This window comes from Musa acuminata, chromosome BXJ2-6 (assembly GCF_036884655.1).
Source record: "Musa acuminata AAA Group cultivar baxijiao chromosome BXJ2-6, Cavendish_Baxijiao_AAA, whole genome shotgun sequence".
Taxonomy (NCBI): Eukaryota; Viridiplantae; Streptophyta; class Magnoliopsida; order Zingiberales; family Musaceae; genus Musa; species Musa acuminata.
Genome location: NC_088343.1, coordinates 33,143,459 through 33,166,139, shown reverse-complemented (window position 1 = coordinate 33,166,139; position 22,681 = coordinate 33,143,459). Strand labels below are relative to the sequence as shown.

The following is a 22,681-nucleotide window of genomic DNA, read 5'->3' as shown; positions in this document are numbered from 1 at the left end:
TAAAAACAAGCTTTTTATACTTAGTCATGAATGATGAAAGAAAGCTTATAATTACTTTCGGGCATAAATAGCAAGAAGAAAGTTTCGTCTTCTCCTCTCTCTTTAGGCATCACATGGCGATGATATGTCGGATGATTAGTTGTCGATAATGTATCTCAAATCATTTAACCACCCCCCCCCCCCCCCGCCCAAGGCATGATTCAGGATGTTTGGTTCATTCGACATGTGAGCATTCGAGATTTTCTCTTGTAGGTCAGGTTATCTCAATGCACATGTTTCAAGCATATTTTACCTTGTGCTTCCACCATGATAGACTTATCTTTACACGGGTGGGGTTTTCTTGACGTACACATCTTAGGCACATTTTACCTTGTGTCTCCTTAGTAGCAAATTTCTCTTCACGCATAAAAATCTCGGTTCTTCTATGCTTCGTAAAAAATCTTCTATACTTTATCCCAATTCCCTGGAGGGCGAGTTGGTTCTCAAGTCTCTCAGAGTCGATTCAGTAATAGATCGGTTTTCTATCATTTTGCTCCTTAGTCTCCTTAGGTCGAGATGCCTTTTCTTTATTGTACAAGTTGTTCTTGATCTACTAGTTGTCAAACGGTTGAGGTCCATACTTTATCTTTGTACAACCTAATGTTGAATCTCATATTTTGATGATGAAATCAATTAATTAAGTTATAATCTAATCAATGTTTGAGTGATGCAAGACTAACTTCGATTATGAAAAGACAAATCGATTGAAGTAGGAGAATCAAACGTTGAGCCAAAGTGAAACATGTGAGAAGATTGAATGTCGGACTAGAGGACTAAGGGCTAAGCTTAAAAGGCAAGGCCCCAAACATGGCAGATGTTTCTTGTGCGGAGGGCCGCACATGGTGAGAGAGTGCCCATAGAAGCAAGCACTTAATGCCTTAACAACTTTTATCTATCCCTCTAAATTGAAAGCAATGACGATGAGGAGTCGCAAGGACCCCAAATGGAAGCAATGCATTTGTTGAACGCTATGCGGGGTCAAGTGGGGGAGAACATGATGACAAGGCCACAAAACGCAGGAAGCAATGATCTGATATACGTAGACATTAAGCTCAATAGCCAAATGACCCGTGCGATGGTGGACACGAGTGCTACCCATAACTTTATTGCTGACCGAGAGCCAAAGCGACTTGGGCTGATCTTGGAGAAGAACCTAAGAGGAATGAAGGCGGTGAACTCGGAGGCCAAGCAAATCTCCGGGTTAGCAAAGGGAGTTCCTATCAAGATCGGAACATGGAACGAGGGTACTAACATGATGGCGATGCCATTGGATGACTTCCAAGTGATTCTTGGAATGAAGTTTATACACGTGACGAAGTTGGTGCCAATGTCGTTCCTAAACTTCTTATGTATGACGGGAGGTGATAACCCCTGTGTGGGCCCCCAACAGATATCGGTATTATAATTGAAGAAAGGGGTATGAAAAGGCGAATTAACATTTATGGCTACTATGAAGCTAGAGCCACTTGACGAGAAGGCCATTCATGAACTTGCTGTGGTGGCAAACGTTCTGAAGGAGTTCATAGACGTTATTCCACTCGAGTTGCCGAAGACTCTACTGCCACATAGAGGCGTGGATCATCATATCGAGCTAGAGCCAAGAGTGAAGCCTCCAACAAGACCACCCTATCGCATGCCCCCTCCAAAGTTAGCAGAGCTTAGAAAGCAGTTAGATGAACTACTAAGTGGTGGTCTCATTCATAGTTCCAAAGCACCTTTCGGAGCTTCAGTTCTTTCCCAAAAGAAACAAGATGGGAGCCTTTAACTATGCGTCGATTATCAAGCCCTCAACAAAGTGATGGTGAAGAATAAGTATCCCATCCCACTCATCGCGGACTTGTTCAACCAATTGGGCAAAGCAAATTATTTCTCCAAACTCGACCTTTGTCGAGGTACTAGCAGGTGCATATTACTGAAGGTGATGAAGAGAAGACTACTTGCATGACCAGATATAGAGCATTTGAGTTCTTGGTGATGCCTTTTGACTTAACTAATGCTTCGACCACATTCTACAATCTTATGAACTAACTATTCAAAGAGTATTTGGATAAGTTTGTGGTTATATACTTGGATGATATCATCGTCTATAGTCAAATGCTTGAGAAGCATGTTGAGCACCTTTGGACAATTTTTAAGGTTCTCAGGGAGAACACTTTGTTCGTGAAAAGGAGAAGAGCTACTTTGCTCAAATGGAGATCTTATTCTTGGGGTATCGAATCGGTAATGGCTTTATTCGGATGGACAAATCAAAGGTGCAAGCTGCTACAAAATGGTGAACTCCAAAGAAGGTGTCAAAGCTAAGATCCTTCCTTGGTTTCATCAACTACTATCGGCGCTTCATAGTAAGGTATTTGAAGCATGCAACTCTACTGATGGAGTTGCTAAAGAAGGAGTAGCCTTGGAGGTGGTCTGACAAATGTGAAGCTGCAAAGATCTGAAGGTTGCTGTGTTGGAAGAACTAGTGCTCAAATTGCCGGACTATGGGTAGCCTTTCAAAGTCCATACAGAAGCTTTAAAATTCACTATTAGAGGAGTACTTATGTAGGAGGGTCATCTAGTAGCCTACGAGAGCCACAAGCTCAACAAGACTGAGCGGTGGTATTCGATGCACGAGAAGGAGATGACAGTAGTGGTCCATTGTCTATGAGTTTGGCAGCACTACCTTCTCGGGTTGCGATTTGTGTTGAGGAAAAACTGCTAGTCATAGGTGTCCAGCAAGCCAATCATATGAGTGATGACACGTGTGATTTGATACAGAATCTTTTTGCTTATTATATTTTGGCATATATCACTTTATAACTATTGCATATATGCATATATATAAATATATTGTGATGTCCTTGGATTTGTGCAATGGGAATCGGATCGTGATGAGATCACGAAAATGAGATCGATTCACCTTTAAACACATATCCTAAATAATCCTGGTCATAGGTTACTCGAGAGAGACATCGTGATAACCGGACAAACTGGTGTGCTGTATACCCGTTCATATGATGGATGCAGCGGGTCTCATAGCTGCTCGTGTAGGGACACTAGGGATACAGTACAGGTACTCACTAGAGAATGAGTTCATTGATTGATCCGCTTACGGAATGCTGGATGGTTGATGAAGTCTTATTGTCAGACAGCGATTCCGTAGTCCTAGTGGTATATCTGGTCCTTAGACTTGAGACACCAAGGATGTCCTATATGAGTGCTCCACTCTTTGATACCAGACTTATAGGTTTGACTGTCCCAAATCTAGTACAGTTGGTCATTGGGAGTGGTAGTCGACCTTACGAGGGTTATTGAGTGTCGATAGAGGATCATCCACTCTCGGCGTCATGAGAGGAATATCTCATGTGTTCTTGCTTAGACAAATCCCTGGCCAGGGTCATTCGGGTTGAGAGAGAAATAGTTCTCCGAGAGAATCCGATTAGAACGAGACTCGAGTAGAAACCGTATGGGTCTGACAGCACCATGCTCGATATACAGTCTCTGGGATATTAGATGGATAAGGGACTATAGGTACACGGTAACTGAGGATAGACAGGTTCAATAAATTGGATTCCCCTGTATCGTTTGGGGACTACGACGTAGTGACATAGTACGTACGTAGTTGATGAGTCAAGTGAATTATTACAGAGATAATAATTCACTGAGTTAGAAGGAGTTCTGATAGGTATGACTCACGGTCAGCTCGATATTGGGCCTAGAGGGTCACACACATATGGTAGGCATTGCGATGAGTAGAGGTTCGGATATGAGATATCCGACGGAGCCCTTGTCTTATTGGATATCCAATAAGCCCCTGAATTATTGGATCCCATGGACGAGATCCAATAAGAGCCCATGAGAGATTATTAGATAGAGATCCACTAATCTAAAAGGCTTGGGTTATTGGATGCAGATCATGAAGATTCATTAGGGTTTGATAGGGGACCTCTATAAATAGGAGGGATTCAGAGCCTCATAGGCTAGAGCCTTTGCTTGTCTCTCCTATTCTCCTTCCCCTCTCCACCTCAGAGTAGGCCTATAGTTTTGAGGAACGTCGTCACAGCCCTGCTGTGTGGATCACTGCTAGAGAAGAGGACGCTTGACCTCCTTCACCCTCTCCTAAAGATCTGCAAGGAAACAGGGATATACGATCTCCCTAGGTAACACAATCTATTCTATACGAAGTTTTTTTAATTTCGCGGATTTTGCGCACCAATCTTCTCACGACGACGAACATCTCTTTGGGAATCGAGGATTTTGTTTTCTTGTTCTTCCGCTGCGCATGTGATGTCGCCCCCAAAGAAAAACCCAACAGTGGTATCAGAGCCAGGTTGTTCGTGCGATAGATTAGTTTTAAACTGCGTGTGTTCTATTTTGGAGAAGCTTTTGATGTTAAAATTGTTGACACAAAAGCGGAAAAGGGCAGCAACTGTTGCTGCCCTCGCTGCCGTCGTAGATGGCAGCAGTGCCATCTGCATGTAGGCAGGCAGCCTGCAGCAGCAACCGCAAGGGCAGCGGCGCCTGCGGCCGTTGCTCTCACGTGGTGACGCGCCGCAGGGCAACAGTGCCTGTGGCCGCTGCTCCCACGAGCAAAAACCCAGCAGGGGCGGCCACTCAACGAGGCAGCACCGCCTGCGGGTGTTGCCTCGCGGACAGAACTGCCCGCGGGGGCACCCAACTGCAGGGGCAGCATCGCCAGCGGGCGTGCCGCTTGCAGGCGAGGGCAGTGACCCCGCCCTCCACCACACACCCCGCCGTCGGTAGGGTGGCGGAGGCGGCGGTAGTAGCAGCAGCGAAAAGGGGAAAGGGTATTAGGGTTTTCTGCGCAAAAGATAGTTTTGCCCCTCGAAATTTGAGAAATTCTAGTTTCTATCTTTTGTCCAAATTATGAAAATACCCTTAGGAATTGAGAAATTCCCTATATATCCCTGATTTCAGAAAATATTAATTAATTAAAAGGTTTAGTTGATTATTAATTTTATTATTATCTAGTAGTCCTACATGATGATGATTATTTATACATGTGATGTATGATGAGTGGACGGATGATCATGGACCGTGTGATGTGTGTACTTGTGATTATTATTATTGAGGTCTGCGAACCTCCATTATATTTCTCGTTTATTGTCGGGCCTGCGTGCCTATGATTAAGTTGTAATCACATGAGGAGGCGCAGCGGGAGCGTGGAAGCCATAGCGGGACCCACGAGACGGACGATCGTGATGCATGGAGATGCATCAAGATGTCGACGGAACCGACGAGGACGAGATGGACGATCACAAGGCATGGAGATGCACCGTTGCACACATAGATCTTGATGTGAGTGATTAGGCCTACTGGCTCGGGCCTAATCATATTAGGTTGTGGTCCATGATCATCTGGTGTGATTGCTTATACACATACTAGATATGTATATATATTTGCATGCGATGTAGATATATATTAAATATGTATATGTGTGACATGTCATATTAGGAGACCAAATCATAGAAACATCTCTCGATAATATTAAGTCGGTAAACGTGAGGCAATTAGATTGACCCACGTGGCCTTCCATCGTTATGAGTAGGAACCGAATCCCGGTGTAGGTTGAGTTGGTCGAGTCCCTCGAGACTCACCTATATCGCGATTCGCTATCTTGCTTACGACATAGAGATGTCACCGGTGACCTGAGGGCATGATATGCTTGGTCGAGTCCCTCGAGGGTATATCATCAAATCAGACTCATCTTGTAACGAAGGTGTTGACTTAACCGAGCATCATGGTTGGTCGACTCCCTCGAGGCCATGGTGATTCGGAGGCCGAACAGGACGGGAATCACAAGGAGTTGTGATCGGCAAGAGTTGTCTACCTTTTAGGCTTAGTGTGATTGGTCGAGTCCCTCGAGGTTACACTAAGATGCTGATTGGATCCTGATCCCCACTAGAAGTCTGCCGGAGACTTCCGTTTCACGTGCTGAGGGTGTCGCGTGACTCGTTAGTAAAATAGTGGGAGCATATTAAGATAGAAGTCCATATCTTGATAGTTTATTTCTTACAAAATCTGCATGTTATTCATTTTTGCTACATCTTTATTTTCAGAAAATGTCGCTTTCAAATCCCTTACGTGGCATACTTGATGTCAACCGCCTTACTGGTCCAAATTATACGGATTGGCTCCGTAACTTGAGAATTGTTCTCACAGCGGAGAAAATCGTGTACGTCCTTGATACAGTGATGCCTACGCCCGAAGAAGGGGCAAGCGAGGATGAGATCGCTCGCTACGTGAAGTACATTGATGACTCCACTCTTGCTCAGTGCTATATGTTGAGCTCTATGACTCCAGAGTTACAGAGACAACATGAAAAGATGGATGCCAGATCCATTCTCCTACATATCCGTAAATTGTTTGAGGAACAGGGAAGGACTCAACGATATGAGATATCCAAGAGCCTTTTCCGCGCTAGGATGACTGAGGGGACACCGGTTCAGAACCATGTCCTAAAGATGATTGAGTGGATAGAGAAACTCACAGGTCTAGGAATGGTCCTAGAGGATAACTTGTGTGTGGACATTGTGCTTCAGTCTCTACCAGATTCCTTTTCACAGTTCATAATGAACTTTAATATGAACAAGCTTGAGGTGACTCTCCCAGAGCTCCTCAATATGTTGAGGGAGGCAGAGAGTACTATTAAGAAAGAGAAGCCAGTTCTCTACACTGGTGAGACTAGAAAGAAAAGGAAAGCAGAAAGGTCCCTTAAGAAGGGAAAGGGCAAGGGCAAACAAGGTAAAGCAAAGGTTGCTAAGAAAGACCCAACAAAGGACAAAGGCCAGTGCTTCCACTGTGGTAAAGATGGGCACTGGAAGAGAAACTGCAAAGAGTACCTTGCAGAAAGGGCGAAACAAAAGCTTGATGAAGCTTCAGGTACATTCATGATCAGTCTCCATTTGTCAGACTCTTATGATAACACATGGGTATTAGATACCGGTAGTGCTTATCATATATGTAATTCGTTGCAGGTTCTGGCAAGGCCTAGGAGACTAGAGAGAGGCGAGATGGACCTCAAGATGGGTAATGGAGCAAAAGTTGCTGTATTAGCTGTTGGCGAGGTCGCCCTACATCTGCCTAGTGGAGCTTTTATTGCATTAGATGCATGTTATTTTGTTCCTTCTATTATCAAAAACATTATCTCCATTTCATGTTTAACAGTTAGTGGATATAAATTTATTTTTGAGAACAATGGTTGTTCGATATTATTAGATGATAAGATCATCACGAAAGGAACATTGCATAATGGTTTATTTATGTTAGACACCACTCCACATATCATGAATATAAATGTGTCCAAAAGGAAACGAGATGAGTTGAACAGTGCATACCTGTGGCATTGTAGGCTAGGTCACATCCATGAAAGAAGGATTCAAAAGTTGCTAAATGATGGATATCTAGATCCATTCGACTATGTGTCATATGCAACTTGTGAGCCTTGCATTCGTGGAAAACTGACCAACTCTCCATTTAGTGGAACTGGAGAGAGAGCCACTGAGTTGTTGGAACTCATACATAGTGATGTATGTGGACCCATGTCAACTCATGCCATTGGAGGTTACTCCTACTTCATTACATTTACTGATGATTTCTCAAGGTATGGATATGTGTACTTAATGAAGTACAAGTCCGAGGCCTTTGAGAAATTCAGAGAGTATAAGAATGAGGTGGAGAACCAGACTGGAAAGAGTATCAAAACTCTTCGATCAGATCGAGGAGGTGAGTACTTAAGTACAGAGTTTACTCACTTCCTCAAGGACCATGGGATATTATCCCAATGGACACCTCCTTATACACCTCAGCTCAATGGTGTCTCTGAAAGGAGAAATCGTACATTATTAGATATGGTACGGTCCATGATGAGTTTCGCTGACCTACCCATCTCATTCTGGGGATATGCCCTAAAAACCGCAGCTTACCTTCTGAACAGAGTTCCAACTAAGTCGGTGGTGTCTACACCATATGAGATATGGAAAGGGAAGAAGCCTGATCTTAAAGTAGTTAAGATTTGGGGCTGCTCTGCCCATGTTAAAAGACACAACCCCGATAAGTTAGAATCAAGGACAGGGCGATGTAAATTTGTGGGATACCCCAAGGAAACTTGTGGGTATTACTTCTATCATCTCGAGGACCAAAAGGTCTTTGTAGCTAAGAGAGCAGTGTTCCTTGAGAAGGAACACATTCTTGACGGAGACAGTGGGAGAATGATAGAATTGAGCGAGGTTGGAGAACCAAGCTCAAGCACCACTCTACAGCCCGAGTCTGTTCAGGTATCTAATACACAAGTTTCAACTTTACGCAGGTCTGATAGAGTATCCCATCCTCCTGAGAGATATGTGGGACATATTAGAGCAGAGGATGTAGAGGATATTGATCCTCAGACCTACGAAGAGGCTATTATGAGTATAGACTCCGGGAAGTGGAAAGAAGCCATGAATTCTGAGATGGATTCTATGTACTCCAATAAGGTTTGGAACCTAGTTGATGCACCCGAAGGTATTGTACCCATCGGTTGCAAGTGGATCTTTAAGAAAAAGATCGGAGTAGATGGAAAGGTAGAGACCTATAAAGCAAGGCTAGTGGCTAAGGGGTATCTTCAAAGGCAAGGTGTTGACTACGACGAAACTTTCTCACCCGTAGCAATGCTAAAATCCATCAGAATTCTATTGGCTATTGCAGCACACTATGATTATGAGATCTGGCAGATGGATGTGAAAACCGCATTCCTCAACGGGAACCTGGAGGAGGAGGTGTATATGATGCAACCTGAGGGATTCGTGTCCAAGAACTGCCCAGATAAGGTGTGTAGGTTGCTTAGATCCATTTATGGATTAAAGCAAGCTTCCCGAAGTTGGAACATAAGATTTGATGAGGCAATCAGATCTTATGACTTCGTTAAGAACGAAGATGAGCCTTGTGTATACAGAAAGGTAAGTGGGAGCGCTATTAGCTTTTTGGTGTTATATGTGGATGACATCCTCATCATTGGGAATGACATAGGAATGCTATCCACAATAAAGGCTTGGTTATCTAGACACTTCTCCATGAAGGACTTAGGAAAAGCATCTTATATCTTGGGGATTAGAATCTATAGAGATAGATCCAAAAGGATGCTTGGCTTGTCCCAGTCCAGGTACATAGAAACTATTGTCAAAAGGTTTGGCAAGGAAAATTCCAAAGGGCAAACATGAATATGATACCTTATGCCTCAGCAATAGGGTCTATCATGTATGTCATGCTATGTACTAGGCCTGATATAGCGCATGCTCTGAGTGTCACGAGCAGGTATCAGGCGGATCCAGGCTTGGAGCACTGGAAAGCAGTAAAGTGTATCCTTAAGTACTTGAGAAGGACTAAGGATCTTTTACTAGTATATGGAGGTAATAGCCTTAAGGTTGAAGGCTACACTGACTCAAGTTTTCAGTCTGATGTCGATGATAGCAAGTCGAATTCAGGGTATGTGTACACCTTGAATGGAGGAGCAGTGTGCTGGAAGAGTTCCAAGCAAGATACCACTGCTGACTCGACCACAGAGGCGGAGTACATTGCTGCATCAGATGCAGCAAAGGAGGGAGTCTGGTTGAAGAAGTTCATCACAGATTTGGGAGTCGTGCCGGATAGTGAGGAGCCGATTTCCCTATATTGCGACAACAACGGGGCAATTGCTCAAGCGAAGGAACCTAGGTCTCATCAGAAATCTAAGCATGTTCTAAGGAGGTTCCACCTTATCAGAGAGATCGTGACCCGAGGAGATGTAGCAGTGGAAAGAGTTTCATCCGAAGATAACATTGCAGATCCACTAACAAAGCCATTGTCTCAGATTGTCTTTGAGCGTCACAGGGGTCTGATGGGGATCAGACACATAGGTGATTGGCTTTAGGTCAAGTGGGAGATTGCTAGTCATAAGTGCCCAGCAAGCCAATCACGTGAGTGATGGCACGTGTGACTTGATACAGAATCTTTTTGCTTATTATATTTTGGCGTATATCACTTTATAACTATTGCATAAATGCATATATATTGTGATGTCCTTGGATTTGTGCAATGGGAATCGGATCGTGATGAGATCACGATAATGAGATCGATTCACCTTTAAACACATATCCTAAATAATCCCGGTCATAGGTTACTCGAGAGGGACATCGTGATAACCGGATAGACTGGTGTGCTGTATACCCGTCCATATGATGGATGCAGCTGGTTTCATAGCTGCTCGTGTAGGGACACTAGGGATACAGTACAGGTGCTCATTGGAGAATGAGTTCACTGATTGATCCGCTTACGGAATGCTGGATGGTTGATGATGCCTTATTGTCAGACAACGATTCCGTAGTCCTAGTGGTGTATCTGGTTCTTAGACTTGAGACACCAAGGATGTCCTGTATGAGTGCTCCACTCTTTGATACCAGACTTATAGGTTTGGCTGTTCCCAGATCTAGTACAGCTGGTCATTGGGAGTGGTAGTCGACCTTACGAGGGCTATTGAGTGTCGATAGAGGATCATCCACTCTCGGTATCATGAGAGGAATATCCCATGTGTTCTTGCTCAGACAAATCCCTGGCCAGGGTCATTCGGGTTGAGAGAGAAAGAGTTCTCCGGGAGAATCCGATTAGAGCGAGACTCGAGTAGAAACCGTATGGGTCTGACAGCACCATGCTCAATATACGGTCTCTGGGATATTAGATGGATGAGGGACTATAGGTACATGGTAACTGAGGACAGACAGGTCCAATGGATTGGATTCCCCTGTATCGTCTGGGGACTACGGCGTAGTGGCCTAGTACTTCCGTAGTCGATGAGTCGAGTGAATTATTACAGAGATAATAATTCACTTAGTTAGAAGGAGTTCTGACAGGTATGACTCACGGCCAGCTCGATATTGGGCCTAGAGGGTCACACACATATGGTAGGCATTGCGATGAGTAGAGGTTCGGATATGAGATATCCGACGGAGCCCTTGTCTTATTGGATGCAGATCCAATACCCACTAGGGAAAGGACCCATTAGGGTTTTGACACGGGATCTCTATAAATAGGAGGGATTCAAAGCCTCATAGGCTAGAGTCTTTGCTTGCCCTTCCTATTCTCCTCTCCCTCTCTACCTCAGAGTAGGCCTGGAGTTTTGAGGAGCGTCGTCGCAACCCTGCTGTGTGGATCACCGCTAGAGAGGAGGACGCTTGACCTCCTTCACCCTCTCCTAAGGATCTGCAAGGAAACAGGGATATACGATCTCCCTAGGTAACACAATCTCTATACGCAGTTTTTGTGTTTTTGCGGATTTTGCGCACCAATCTTCGCATGACGATGAACATCTTTTTGGGAATCGGGGATTTTTGTTTTCTTGTTCTTCCGCTGCGCATATGATGTCGCCCCCCTATGATTTCCCAACACCTTCTTCAATCAAAAGATTTGTTATCAATAATTCTAATTCTAATGAATTTTTTTATTATTATTGTTTTGGCTAGTGAAATTTGTGAAATATGTTAGACTTCTAGTCATATGCCTTGAGCATCCATCTCTGGTCATATGCTTCGTAAGGCTTGAGTTTTTTATTTTAGACATATATACAAGAAAGATATGTTTGTTCGTGGTTAGATCTACTTATATTGTCTTTTTGCATTAATTCATTTATAGTTCGAACCTAAACTAATTTATGAGAGTTATACTTTTTAAATAAATATGTATAAGTATAATGACCATATATACCTCAAAAATTACATTTAACTTTAGGGAAAACATGTAATATGGGTCTTTTAACAAATATAGTTAGCTTTTATTGAGTGTTACTACTCACAAAGTCGATTCCTTTTTTTCTACGCACATGAGCTTTATTAGTAAGAATAATGTTTAATGATTTGTTACCAATTTTAAATTTTTTAATATTTGTTATAATAACATATTTTTCTTTTTGTATGAATCTAACTCTTCACATTTAATACAAGAAGGTAACATGTAATTATCATACTCATTTTTTAATTTATCAAATTTACTAGAGAGAGTAGCATGATCCTTTTTTAGCAATTTATATTTTTTACCAACTAACTTAAATTCATCATATAAATCATGAATTATATTAAGTAATTCATTATAAAATAAAAAGATTTTAGGTGAGTTACATGCCTCATCATTGAAAGCCATCAAAGTGTAGTTCGCCACCTTATCTTCATTGGCTTGCTCTTCATCTTCTGATGCACTTGATTCATCCCAAGTTACCTTGAGTACTTTCTTCTTCTTTTGTGTTAATATTTTCTTCTTCAGATGCAGACACTTAGTTTTAAAGTGCCCCGACTTCTTGCATTTATAGCAAATAATTGTGTCCTTTTTAAGTTTATTTTTAGATTTTTGTTTTATGAATTTTTTAAATCTTCTTACGAGGAGTTCTATGTCATCATCATGACTTAAGCTTTTGCTCGAGTGATCTTCTTTTTTTTTATATATAATATCATTTCTATTCTTTGGAAGATTGATCTCATGTTCATCATGTGCCTTGCAAGTCATTTTATAGGTCGTTAATGATCCTCTGAGTTCTTCAAGAGGAAAATTATTCAAGTTCTTTGCTTCTTGAATATTAGTTACCTTTAAATCCCAACTTTTTAGAAGGGATCCTAGAATTTTATTAATAAGTTCAAGATTAGTAAAAGATTTATCAAGTGCTTTCAAACCATTGACAACATCTAAAAACGGGTATTTATATCACCAATGGTTTCGCTTGGCTTCATTCTAACTAATTCAAAACTATGTATCAAAATATTATTTTAAATTCTTTAACTCTATTGTGCTTTGATGAGTAACTTCAAGTGTGTGCTAAATATCATATGCAGTTTCATAAGTCGAAATACGATTAAACTCATTTTTATCCAAAATATAAAACAAAACATTCATAGCTTTAGCATTTAACGAAAATATTTTCTTCTCAAAATAATTTCATTCATTCATTAGTTTAGAGAGTTTTTGAAAACTATATTTTATGACATTTCATAAATTAAAGTTCATATAAAGTAAGAAAATTTTCATTTGTATTTTTCATAGAAAGCAAGAGGGTCACTCTATCACTCGTTACTTTACGACATCTCATTGAACATAGGAGGACGAGTGATAGAGTAACCCTCTTGATTACTAGTAAAAGTTATTTAATCTCTCCTGGGTGTTAAATCAATTGGGAGAACTTAGCTCTGATACCAACTATTAGGACCGTAAAGATACTAATAAAAGGGGAGGGGTGAATTAGTACTTTAAAAAAAAATTTCAGCTTGAAAATTCATTTGATTAAACCCATATCAAAAACACATTTAACTTGGAATATAAGTAAAAGTAGTGAGCAACTAAATCAATAAGCAAAAAGAATGAAAAGCACAAAGGATATACAAACCAGATTTATAGTGGTTTGGTCTTTTTTATAAAAGACTGTTTGATTTTTTAGAAAAGTAAATTTCATACTTTCCAACTCATAGGTGGTTCCACCGCCTAGTCTAACGATACCACCGCTTAGCCCAATTTCATATCATTGAATTGGTCTTCTAATAGGCCCAATAGGCCCTTAATCAAATTAGCATAGTTATAACTAAAACTAACTCAATTAAAACCTAAACTACTTCGATTAAGATAAAAACGATTACAAAACATAAATTATATGTTGTCCGACATGTCATTAGTTCATCCAATATTTCGTCTGATCCTTTAGCGCATCATCCTCTTTTTCGACGTATTGCATGATCCATCGGTATGTTGACCTCCCACAACATCCGATCTTTTTAGCATAATGTCCGATCCTTTTGGTCCGATACCCAAACTCATGGCATGAAGTCTATCTTTCGATATGTTGACTAATCTTCTAGCCCGACGTCCAATCTCTGATATGATCCATTACGACCCAACGTTTGATTCTTCTACTTCAATCGATTTGTCTTTTCATGATCGAAGTTAGTCCTACGTCACTCAAATGTTTATTAGATCATAACTTCTTCAATTGGTTTCATCATCAAAATCCGAGATTCAATAATGCACACAAAACATCACTAATTGTAAAAATGTCTATGTGTGAATTAAGTGTTGTAGAATTAGTACGAGTGATTGGGGATGTGGATAGATAAATTTTGTAATGATGATGTCTTCCTCCATTATAATTGATGTAGATAGATAAATTCTACAAATCAGAAATGATATGATAAGAAGCATCAAAGTTAAGATCTAACTGCTTGGATAAGCAATCAAAATAGTCATAATATTTGCTTGAGATTAGTTGAGTGTAGTAGTAGGCTTGAGTCAAAATCAATAAACTTTTGCTATATGTCCAATTTTATTACAAAGCTGGCATATGACCTTTAGTTGATTATCATTATTGGGATGCTAACACTATTGATAGTTATAGTTGAAGTTATTTTTTTGAGTATTTTTAGTTAAAGTTTCCACCATGGTTAAAGAGTTGATAATGTAATAGAGGATGATGACTTTGTTTATTACTCATATGTGTCCAAGAGGCATCTTGTTCGACCTTTTATTAAAGTTCTTATTCCTTTGATTAGCTTTTTATTTGAATTTTTGATTAAATTAAGCTATGATAGTTAGTCCTATCTTTCTCCTTTCTCGTTTCAGATATATTTCATAATCAATCAACTTGTTATATAGTTCTTCAAATGACATTTGTGAGTCATATGTTCGAATTGCTGCTGTCAATTCCTTATATTCATCTCTTAGGCTATTGTGAGTATGAATAATGTCTTTTTCATCACTCAAGGGATGACTTATTAAGGTTATACCAACTATAATAACTTTTAGATTTTATATATAATCAGTAATAGTACTTTTCTTTTTTTGTTGTTTTCGTCAAAATAAATAAAAGATTTAATAAGAGAGTGCAAGAACGATTAACTAGGATGATTTATAACTTAGACCATGCTATTGTGACAATCCTGTATGAAAAGTTTAGTGGTGTTATGAAGCCCATAATTGAGGCTTAAATGACTTATAGAATAAGATGATTTTATCATATCCATAACTTATAATCAAAATTTGTTATTAGGATGGGTTTTATTGATATTTAGTTTTTTTGATGGACAAATAAACGAGTCATTGATGTAGCCTAATAGATTATATCTAAAGAGGAGATCAGTGAATTGTGCTCACTAAGATACATAGTTGTCGGCTTTAGAGAGATCGGAGAGGATTAGAGTTGGATAGATATAAATCCTATAGGTTGAGATAAACCATTATTTCCTAAGGGAACAATAATTAGAGCGTCAAATATAAAGGAGGAAGACATGCTAAGAAGATGCTGTGATCTAATAAGAGAAATCCAAAATCAATTGATGGTCTGATTTAGGTATATAGATGGTAGGAATCTGATTTGTTAGAGGAAATCAGATCTGAGAAGTGAACAGGGGAGGATCTGATATGTTGAAGAAGATCGGATATGAGAAGTGCACAAGAAAGGATTTGATTTGAGATGTATAGAAGAGGGCAATCTTTTTTGTTTTCTACTGAGTCCTTCTCTCGATCACAAGTGTTGATGGCATAGTCGAAAGGATGGTGGTAATAGACTATCATCGAGAGGTCAATCATGGATTCGAGACACTAGTGAGTTCAATAATTGATGAGAAAGGGACGAGGATGTTGGTGAAGATGCTGAGTAGTAGGTAGGAATAAAGAGAAAGCTCATCAAGCAGAATTGCATAAGATGAAGGATTAATAAAGAAGCTGGTTGATCACTAAAGGAGGTTGAGAAAAATGAAGTAGATATGTTGCAAAGCTAGGAGATTTGTTAGGAGGAGTCACATGTCTTCATTTTCGATACAACGCCAAAATATCCGAAAGCAAAAAGAGTAAAGCAGAAAGAGTTATAAATAGCAATAAGGTAGGTGAGGAAGAGGAATAGTAGTCGTTAACAGGATAAAGGAAGAAAAAGCGAGGAAGAAGAAGTCTTGCTTGAGGCAAGAAGGCTCTAATACTATGAATGATTTATTGTGAAAGGGATTATTTTATTCATTAAGATAATACATATTTATATATATTGTGAGAGAATAATTTTTCTTAATCATGTATTTAAATCATATATTTAAATTTATGATTGATCGTCATTGATTGAGAATTAAGACATATAAAGAATATAAAATTATCATTCCATATGATTAGCATAGCAGGTAAATAATGTGAAATCCTTTTTTATCTTTTTTTCACCTCCTTAAATTGAACTGTAACTTATTTACGCATTTCAGTTTTTGTAGTGGCTTCCTCTCATCTTAATCACGGAAGCAAATATCCATGGATTAATCATTTTATTGATGCTGCAGGAAGTGGACATGCAGTTAACTTTCACAGTGATGCTGCTCAAAAAAGAGGGCGAAATGAAGAGGAGCTGATGAGAACCAAAAGAGACGAGCAAATTAATTGTTTCCTTAAGATACTGTGTCAGACTAAAGCTTATTTAGACTTGTGCACTTCATCACGGTACGATTTCTACGGATGACCTCAATATTCTCATAATGCATACCGTCTTGTCTTGGGTTGCTGATGAATGCATTTTCCTAATCTGTCTCAGGTGGCTTGCTCCCCAAGCCAACGCTTTGTAACTCTTTGTACTCATTCCAATAGTTCTTCGCACTGGTGATCAATTTCTGCACCTCCGGATCATCGAATACTGTGTTCATCGACAACAATGTCTCCACTGCTAGCATCATGTGGATGACGGCCTGCCACCAAAATACCACACCGTGAGACCGTAAGTTGCGTCTGCCTTTACTCTCAACTCTAGGCAACAATAATCACCGTTCAAAATAAAACTGATTCCCATCGAAATCGAAATAAATTCAGTTTGATAGCATACAAGTTCGATATCAAATTGGAACTTGGTTTAAATCAACTACGTAGAATCAAAATTAAAACCAAAATCGAAACCGTCGTTTTTATTCGAACCGGCTAAATTGAAAAAAAAAAATTAACATGATAGTAACCGACCAATTTGCACCAAAAAATGAGTCGGAGGTATTTTAATCATTTTATAATTTAAAATTATACAAACCAAAATTTTGATTGGAATCGATCAAATAGAAGAAAAAAAATTAACATGACTGGCTTGCCTCAGCCAACAACGGTGAAATAATTTAAAAATAATGGAAGGCAGAAGATGGCTTCCATGGATCGCAACTGATCAGCTTTCTCTCTTTCTCGCTCTCTCGCTTACTCCACTCTTTTTATAGGCTCTTTAGCGTGTGCCGATACAAAGAGAGAATATTGATTTCTTGTTGTTAGCCTCTTCTTTCGCTTTCCCTTAATTCTTTAGCAAGGGATCGAACACCTCAAGCTCAAGTAAGGTATGTATCCGTCGTCACTTCACCCCGTACCCCTGCATACATGAAAGAACTGAAGTGCTTTCTTGTTCGATCCGTTGCCTGCCAAAACTGGTACGCATGGAGGTCATTCACGAGTGCTGCAATTGATCTCACGCGTGCAGTGTCAAACTGCCTGCAATATTAATCAGCGCAGTAATGTACGGAAATTTCGAGATATGTTGCGAAGGATGGATATAAGAATTCCAAAACTAAAATATATAACGTAAAGATCGATAATCAATAACATGTAAGATTTAATATTATTTGTCAACTTTCGGAGAAAAAAATTCTTTTTATCAATTGTAATGTCCTTACTCAAGTATAATACCTTTTCACATAAATCTTGAGGAATTTATATCTTTTCTTTCATGCTTTCTATAAATCCTAGAGAGCACTCTCTAAATACACTAAAGAGAAATTTAGAAATACCCAAATTATTATTTATATATTATTCTTCTTTTATCAAGGCTCAAAGATACATAACAAATTTATAAAAAATTTAAACCCTAATTTTTATTTTTATTTTTTTATGAGTATTTCTTGTATCAGGATTTCTTAACCTTTTGGAGAGCAACTTCAAAAATCTTAAAATACTTTTAATCTTAATTTTTTATTTATAAATATTTTATCCACTTTTGTATCTCTTAAATAAAAAATTGCTTTTAAAGCTCTACCATTAGCCTTTAGTCATAATGTTGAGAATCTAAAATACCTAAATAAATTAGTTTTTTCTATATTATATCTTCCGAGGTATGCACTACTCTATCAAGTGTTTTGATATTCACTTTACTGACACCCATGATCTCCACTACTGAATCATCATCTAAACTCAACTTATTAGTTATTTTATTATTCAGTGAATCAAAAAAAATCTTTCAAAGTGCAAATATAAGCAACGCAAGTAGAATCTAAAAATTAACTCTTTTGAAAAGATATATCACTTATCTTGGAAATTATGAGAATATCTCTATCATCATCCATCACAAGAGAATTCTTATTGGTCTCTTCTTCCTTTTTTTTTCAATAATTTTACTTGATATGTTTATTTTCTTTGTATTCATAACATTGAATATCAGTCAAAGACCTAACTTTTAATTTCAAATTACCATATTGAGTTCATGTTTTCAATATCGATTTTCCTAGCAGCAAAAGACACTAAATATTCCTCAACTTGTTCTAGAATTATTCTCACATAGTATTATCACCACAAAGGTAGCGATGTAAGAAGCAACATGTCTTATCTTTTCTATCACTTTTCATATCAACTTTCATCAATTAATCTAATATTCTTTTGAATATGTTCATATGCTCTATTAAGTCTTCGCCTTTCTTATTATTTATCCTATATAACTTTTACTTTAGATATAACTTGTAAGTTAAGTTTTTAATCAAATAATTTTTTTTTAAATCATCCTAAAAACTCGTGATAGAGTTATCATCAATAATTTTATTGATAATATTATTAAAGATACACAGACGAATAGCACTTATATAGTTTATCGTAAGCTCCTTTCAATCTTCATTGCTCATTTTTTTTATTTGTCTGCTCATCGCTTTAATGTTCTTATTAAGCCTACCGAATAAAAAGGTCCTTTACCCACATTTAATATGGGATGAAACCATTTTCTCTATCAAATTTCTCTAAAGTCAATAGAAATAATCAGTGACATTCTTATTGAATATATAATCAAAAGATTTTTTAGGCTATGATATTGTTTGTTGAGAAGGAGAGAAGAATTCCAAAACCAAAAGATAAATCATAAAGATCAACAATCAAGAATATACCAGAAATTTGTCATAAAATTTAACATGATTTGACAATTGCTATTTGTATCCATAGAGAAAATGAAATTCTTCATCATGTGAGATTATTTAAAAGGCTCTTGAATTATCCTCACTCAGTTATAATTTTCTTATACACCATCTCACATAAACTTCTAAGAATTTATATATTTTCTCTCATTCTTTATAGAAATCCTAGAGAGAACCCTCTTTAAATATTATAGAGAGAAACTTAAGAGTATACAAAGTATTATTGATCATAGCTTACTTTCCTCCATCAAAATTTAAAAATACATAAGATGTTTATAGAACAATCAAATCCTAATTTTCAAATTTTTTTTATTTTCATAATGACTCTTTCTTAGATCCCTTATCCATTAGGACATTGATTTCAAAAATCTTAAAATACCCATTAATTATTTAAGTTAGAGCATAAAACCATCGATGCCGTTGATGTTATAAGATGCAAAGGAGTGGTAGTGAGCAAGAGATGTAAGACAATGGTTTTTCTTCTCAAGAATGTTTCCTGATCCTTTGATCCACGTTTATGTTGTTGGTCAAAGTAGAAGCAATGGAGGATTGTATTATAAGGTGACAGATTGCGTTTCTCCTTTTTTTTTTGGGTTTTGGTGCGGGAGTTAAACTCTCTTTTAAGAAGAATTCTTTTCTCCATATCCTTTTTAAAGTATTAGATATGCTGAATCATTTATTATATCGTTCATCTATCTTCATCTCACATGTGTATATTTTTAATATTTTTATATTCATATATGGACTCATTATTTATTCTTTATTCGATTCAAACTTAGTCCATATCTTTTCAGATTCCTACGCAACTCGTTCGTATCTATCCATCGTAATGCAGCTTCATTTGATCAAACAGTGACTTAACCAGCTTAGTCCTTTTTTTTTTATATAAATTTTTTATGCTTTATTTTTTTTTTTTTTTTTTAAATTTGTATCTGATATCATGTTAGAAAACGATGAAGAGTTTAAATCAAATTAGTCAAGCTTAAGTTCAACCAAAAAACACTTTAGCTTGGTAACATGACTCTTTCAATCTTTGGTGATGTTAGACTGTCTTTATATTTTATATCTATTTTTCTCACACAAATGAATATTTCTACGGCATGCAAGCAATCATGTGACTGCTTTCGATCGATCGAAGAAGTTATAAATAGCACCTCCTATAACCCATCGATAGGGTCTAGAATGGTTAACGACCACTCTACACTCAACGACGGGTTTCTTTCTACTTTTGACTTTTCGATAACTTTCGATTTTTTATTATTTTCTTTTCGATAGTGTTAAATCTTTGTCGTTTCTCCATGATCGCTCTTCTAGGTAGTTGGAAGACCGATTGTATTTTGGATATCTTCCTCGATCAACATAATAGATATCGAGGAATACACCCTACAGACAACATTCACACAAAATTCTTTTCAATTTTAACATTTAGTACCTGCTTTTAATGATTGAATGGAGAATCAGATATACAATATATATATATATATATATATTTCCTTCCTCGAGATGATGAGACATAGACACTAAACAAAAGAACGGAAGCTTATTTAGACTTGCCCACAGGTGGTGGTAGCGAGTCACGGTACGTCATTGGGTTGCAGGTGGTTCTGATCCGAGGCCCATACTTTCTAATTTTTTGTACTCTTTCCAATGCTCCGCAGCATCACTCATCAACTTCTCCATCGCCGGATCATCGAAGCCTTTGGTTGTCCACAGCAAGTTATCCACCATCAACATCATGTTAATGATCGCCTGCCACCCAAAGACCACACGGGGACACGTCTCATGCATTAGGAGCTTCCTCGACTCTCACCTCATCTCCTTGGCAAGCTCATGCGCACAAACCGAAACGAGCTTATGAAGGTGAGAGACTGACCATGAGAAGCCGCGGCCTTGCATCATTTCCAGACATTTTAGCGAGAGCCACCGTGCATACTTCTTTAGCCATGACGTAGTCTTTCTGCAATGAAATTGGAGACGTTTTAGTGAGAACCTCCATGCAGAATAGAACAACAACAACTTCAACAGACGTGAGAATAATGATGATGGGATCCTAAGTTGGAGAAACCATGGGTTGCCCTCTCTCTCTCGTTTCCCACATGCATGCAAGATGGAACAAGAATTAAGTATGTGTGACTCCGACTGGGTTGAATGCGGAAGAGAAATGGTTACCAGAGCGATGAATATTTGTGTTAAGGAGAGTCGTATCTCGTATAGGTGCTCTGATCCAAAGATATTCATGGTTGCTGCCTTCTCTTTCTTGGTAGGGTCATCCAGTACTTCATCGTAAATCTTGGATAATACAACCTTCATCCTTTGTACCACCTCTTGCCTGGTTGAGTAATCCTGCAATCAGAGAGGCAAAACACTTGAGTCTGAGTAGGAGGTAATAGTCAATTGCTGCGCTTAATCACTGTCAAATTCACTAAAATTAATAAGACAGTAGCTATTAAGTTAACTAGCAGATGACTCGTGCTAATCACTGGATAAAGTTGTAGCCAATGAGGAGTTTGCTGCTAACGGTTAATGAATGAGAGAGAGAAAGTTGTAGTAATGAGGAGTTTGTTACTAATGAATGTGAGCGAGAGAGAGAGAGAGAGAGAGAGATATAAAGTTGTAGGAATGAGGAGTTTGCTAATGAGAGAGAGAGAGAGAGAGAGAGAGGGGGATAAAGTTGTAGGAATGAGGAGTTTGCTACTAATGTTTAATGAATGAGAGAGAGAGAGAGAGAGCGAAGAAGGTCAAGGAAGGCACGATAAGGATCGACCATGGGAGATAAGGTTGCTCGCAAGAAATCGAGGGTCGTCTGCATGACGGTAGGGCGTTGAGCCGCACCATTCCCCGGGCTGCCTCCGCCGTTCGCCATCATCGTGACCACCCTTCGGCCGCTGCCTCTTGCAGTGGTGGCGACTTCGAAGTAGATGGCGCCCCAATCTCGTCCTCCGTGATCCTCCTCCAGCGGAACATGGGAGAGAGATACGCCGAGATGGCGGACCGTCGACCGCGCAAGGGGGAGGCGGACAAGGGGGGCAAGGCCAAGGATCCTGGTGCGGTGGCGGGGCCTAATGCATGGGAGGGAGGCCGGGAGGCAGCAGATGGCTTCCATGGTTCCTGCGGCAGATCGGGCGGGGCGCTCTCCCCGTAGACTTCTCACTGCACTTATACATGAAGGGTGTGAGGAGGGAGGAGGAGGATAATTGATTTCGTGTTGGCATTGAATTCGTGCTGGAGAGCGCCCCGCTTTCCTCGGGCGGAGCGATCTCTTCTTACCCTTTTTTTCCTTTTTCTTGTAGCAAGCAATTGGATTCATTGGCGTCCTTCGCCTCGGCTGCCTCAAGTAAGGCATCAGCGTCGTCACTTTATGCCCCCCATAAATGTCCCTCTTCCTCCATTTCAGCATCTATTGCCTGTTTGGTGCAGATAAAGAATAAGCATTTGAATTTGGACTTCCCCAAGGAATATAAGATTGTGCTGGACGCGATCTTACATTAACTTTTTGTTTT

The 22,681-nt window shown here is 39.1% G+C and overlaps 2 protein-coding genes across 2 annotated transcripts; one reads left to right on the top strand and one right to left on the bottom strand.

The window, feature by feature from the left end:
* The first annotated feature begins 1,114 nt into the window (after positions 1 to 1,114).
* LOC135613935 (uncharacterized) lies at positions 1,115 to 1,804 on the top strand. The gene is made up of 2 exons (XM_065110935.1): positions 1,115 to 1,321; positions 1,496 to 1,804. Exons 1-2 carry the CDS (start codon positions 1,115 to 1,117, stop codon positions 1,802 to 1,804), a joined length of 516 nt encoding a protein of 171 aa, XP_064967007.1.
* An 18,788-nt stretch (positions 1,805 to 20,592) lies between these two features.
* LOC135613589 (uncharacterized) lies at positions 20,593 to 22,388 on the bottom strand. Its single transcript, XM_065110615.1, has 4 exons — positions 21,946 to 22,388; positions 21,351 to 21,524; positions 21,055 to 21,138; positions 20,593 to 20,930 (listed from the first exon to the last, which is right to left on the bottom strand). The coding sequence occupies exons 1-4, from the start codon at positions 22,282 to 22,284 to the stop codon at positions 20,766 to 20,768; spliced, it is 762 nt and encodes a 253-aa protein (XP_064966687.1). The 5' UTR covers positions 22,285 to 22,388; the 3' UTR covers positions 20,593 to 20,765.
* Between the last annotated feature and the right edge of the window lie 293 nt (positions 22,389 to 22,681).

Bases quoted from the DNA above. Each gene is read 5' to 3' on its own strand.
- LOC135613935 (XM_065110935.1), top strand. From the start codon at position 1,115: ATGGTGGACACGAGTGCTACCCATAACTTTATTGCTGACCGAGAGCCA. The intron at 1,322-1,495 runs GTGATTCTTGGA...GCTACTATGAAG, and splicing joins TGCCATTGGATGACTTCCAA to CTAGAGCCACTTGACGAGAA.
- LOC135613589 (XM_065110615.1), bottom strand. From the start codon at position 22,284: ATGGAAGCCATCTGCTGCCTCCCGGCCTCCCTCCCATGCATTAGGCCC. The intron at 21,525-21,945 runs GTCGATCCTTAT...CTCTGATTGCAG, and splicing joins GAGCAACCTTATCTCCCATG to GATTACTCAACCAGGCAAGA. The intron at 21,139-21,350 runs GTAACCATTTCT...ATTTCATTGCAG, and splicing joins CACAAATATTCATCGCTCTG to AAAGACTACGTCATGGCTAA.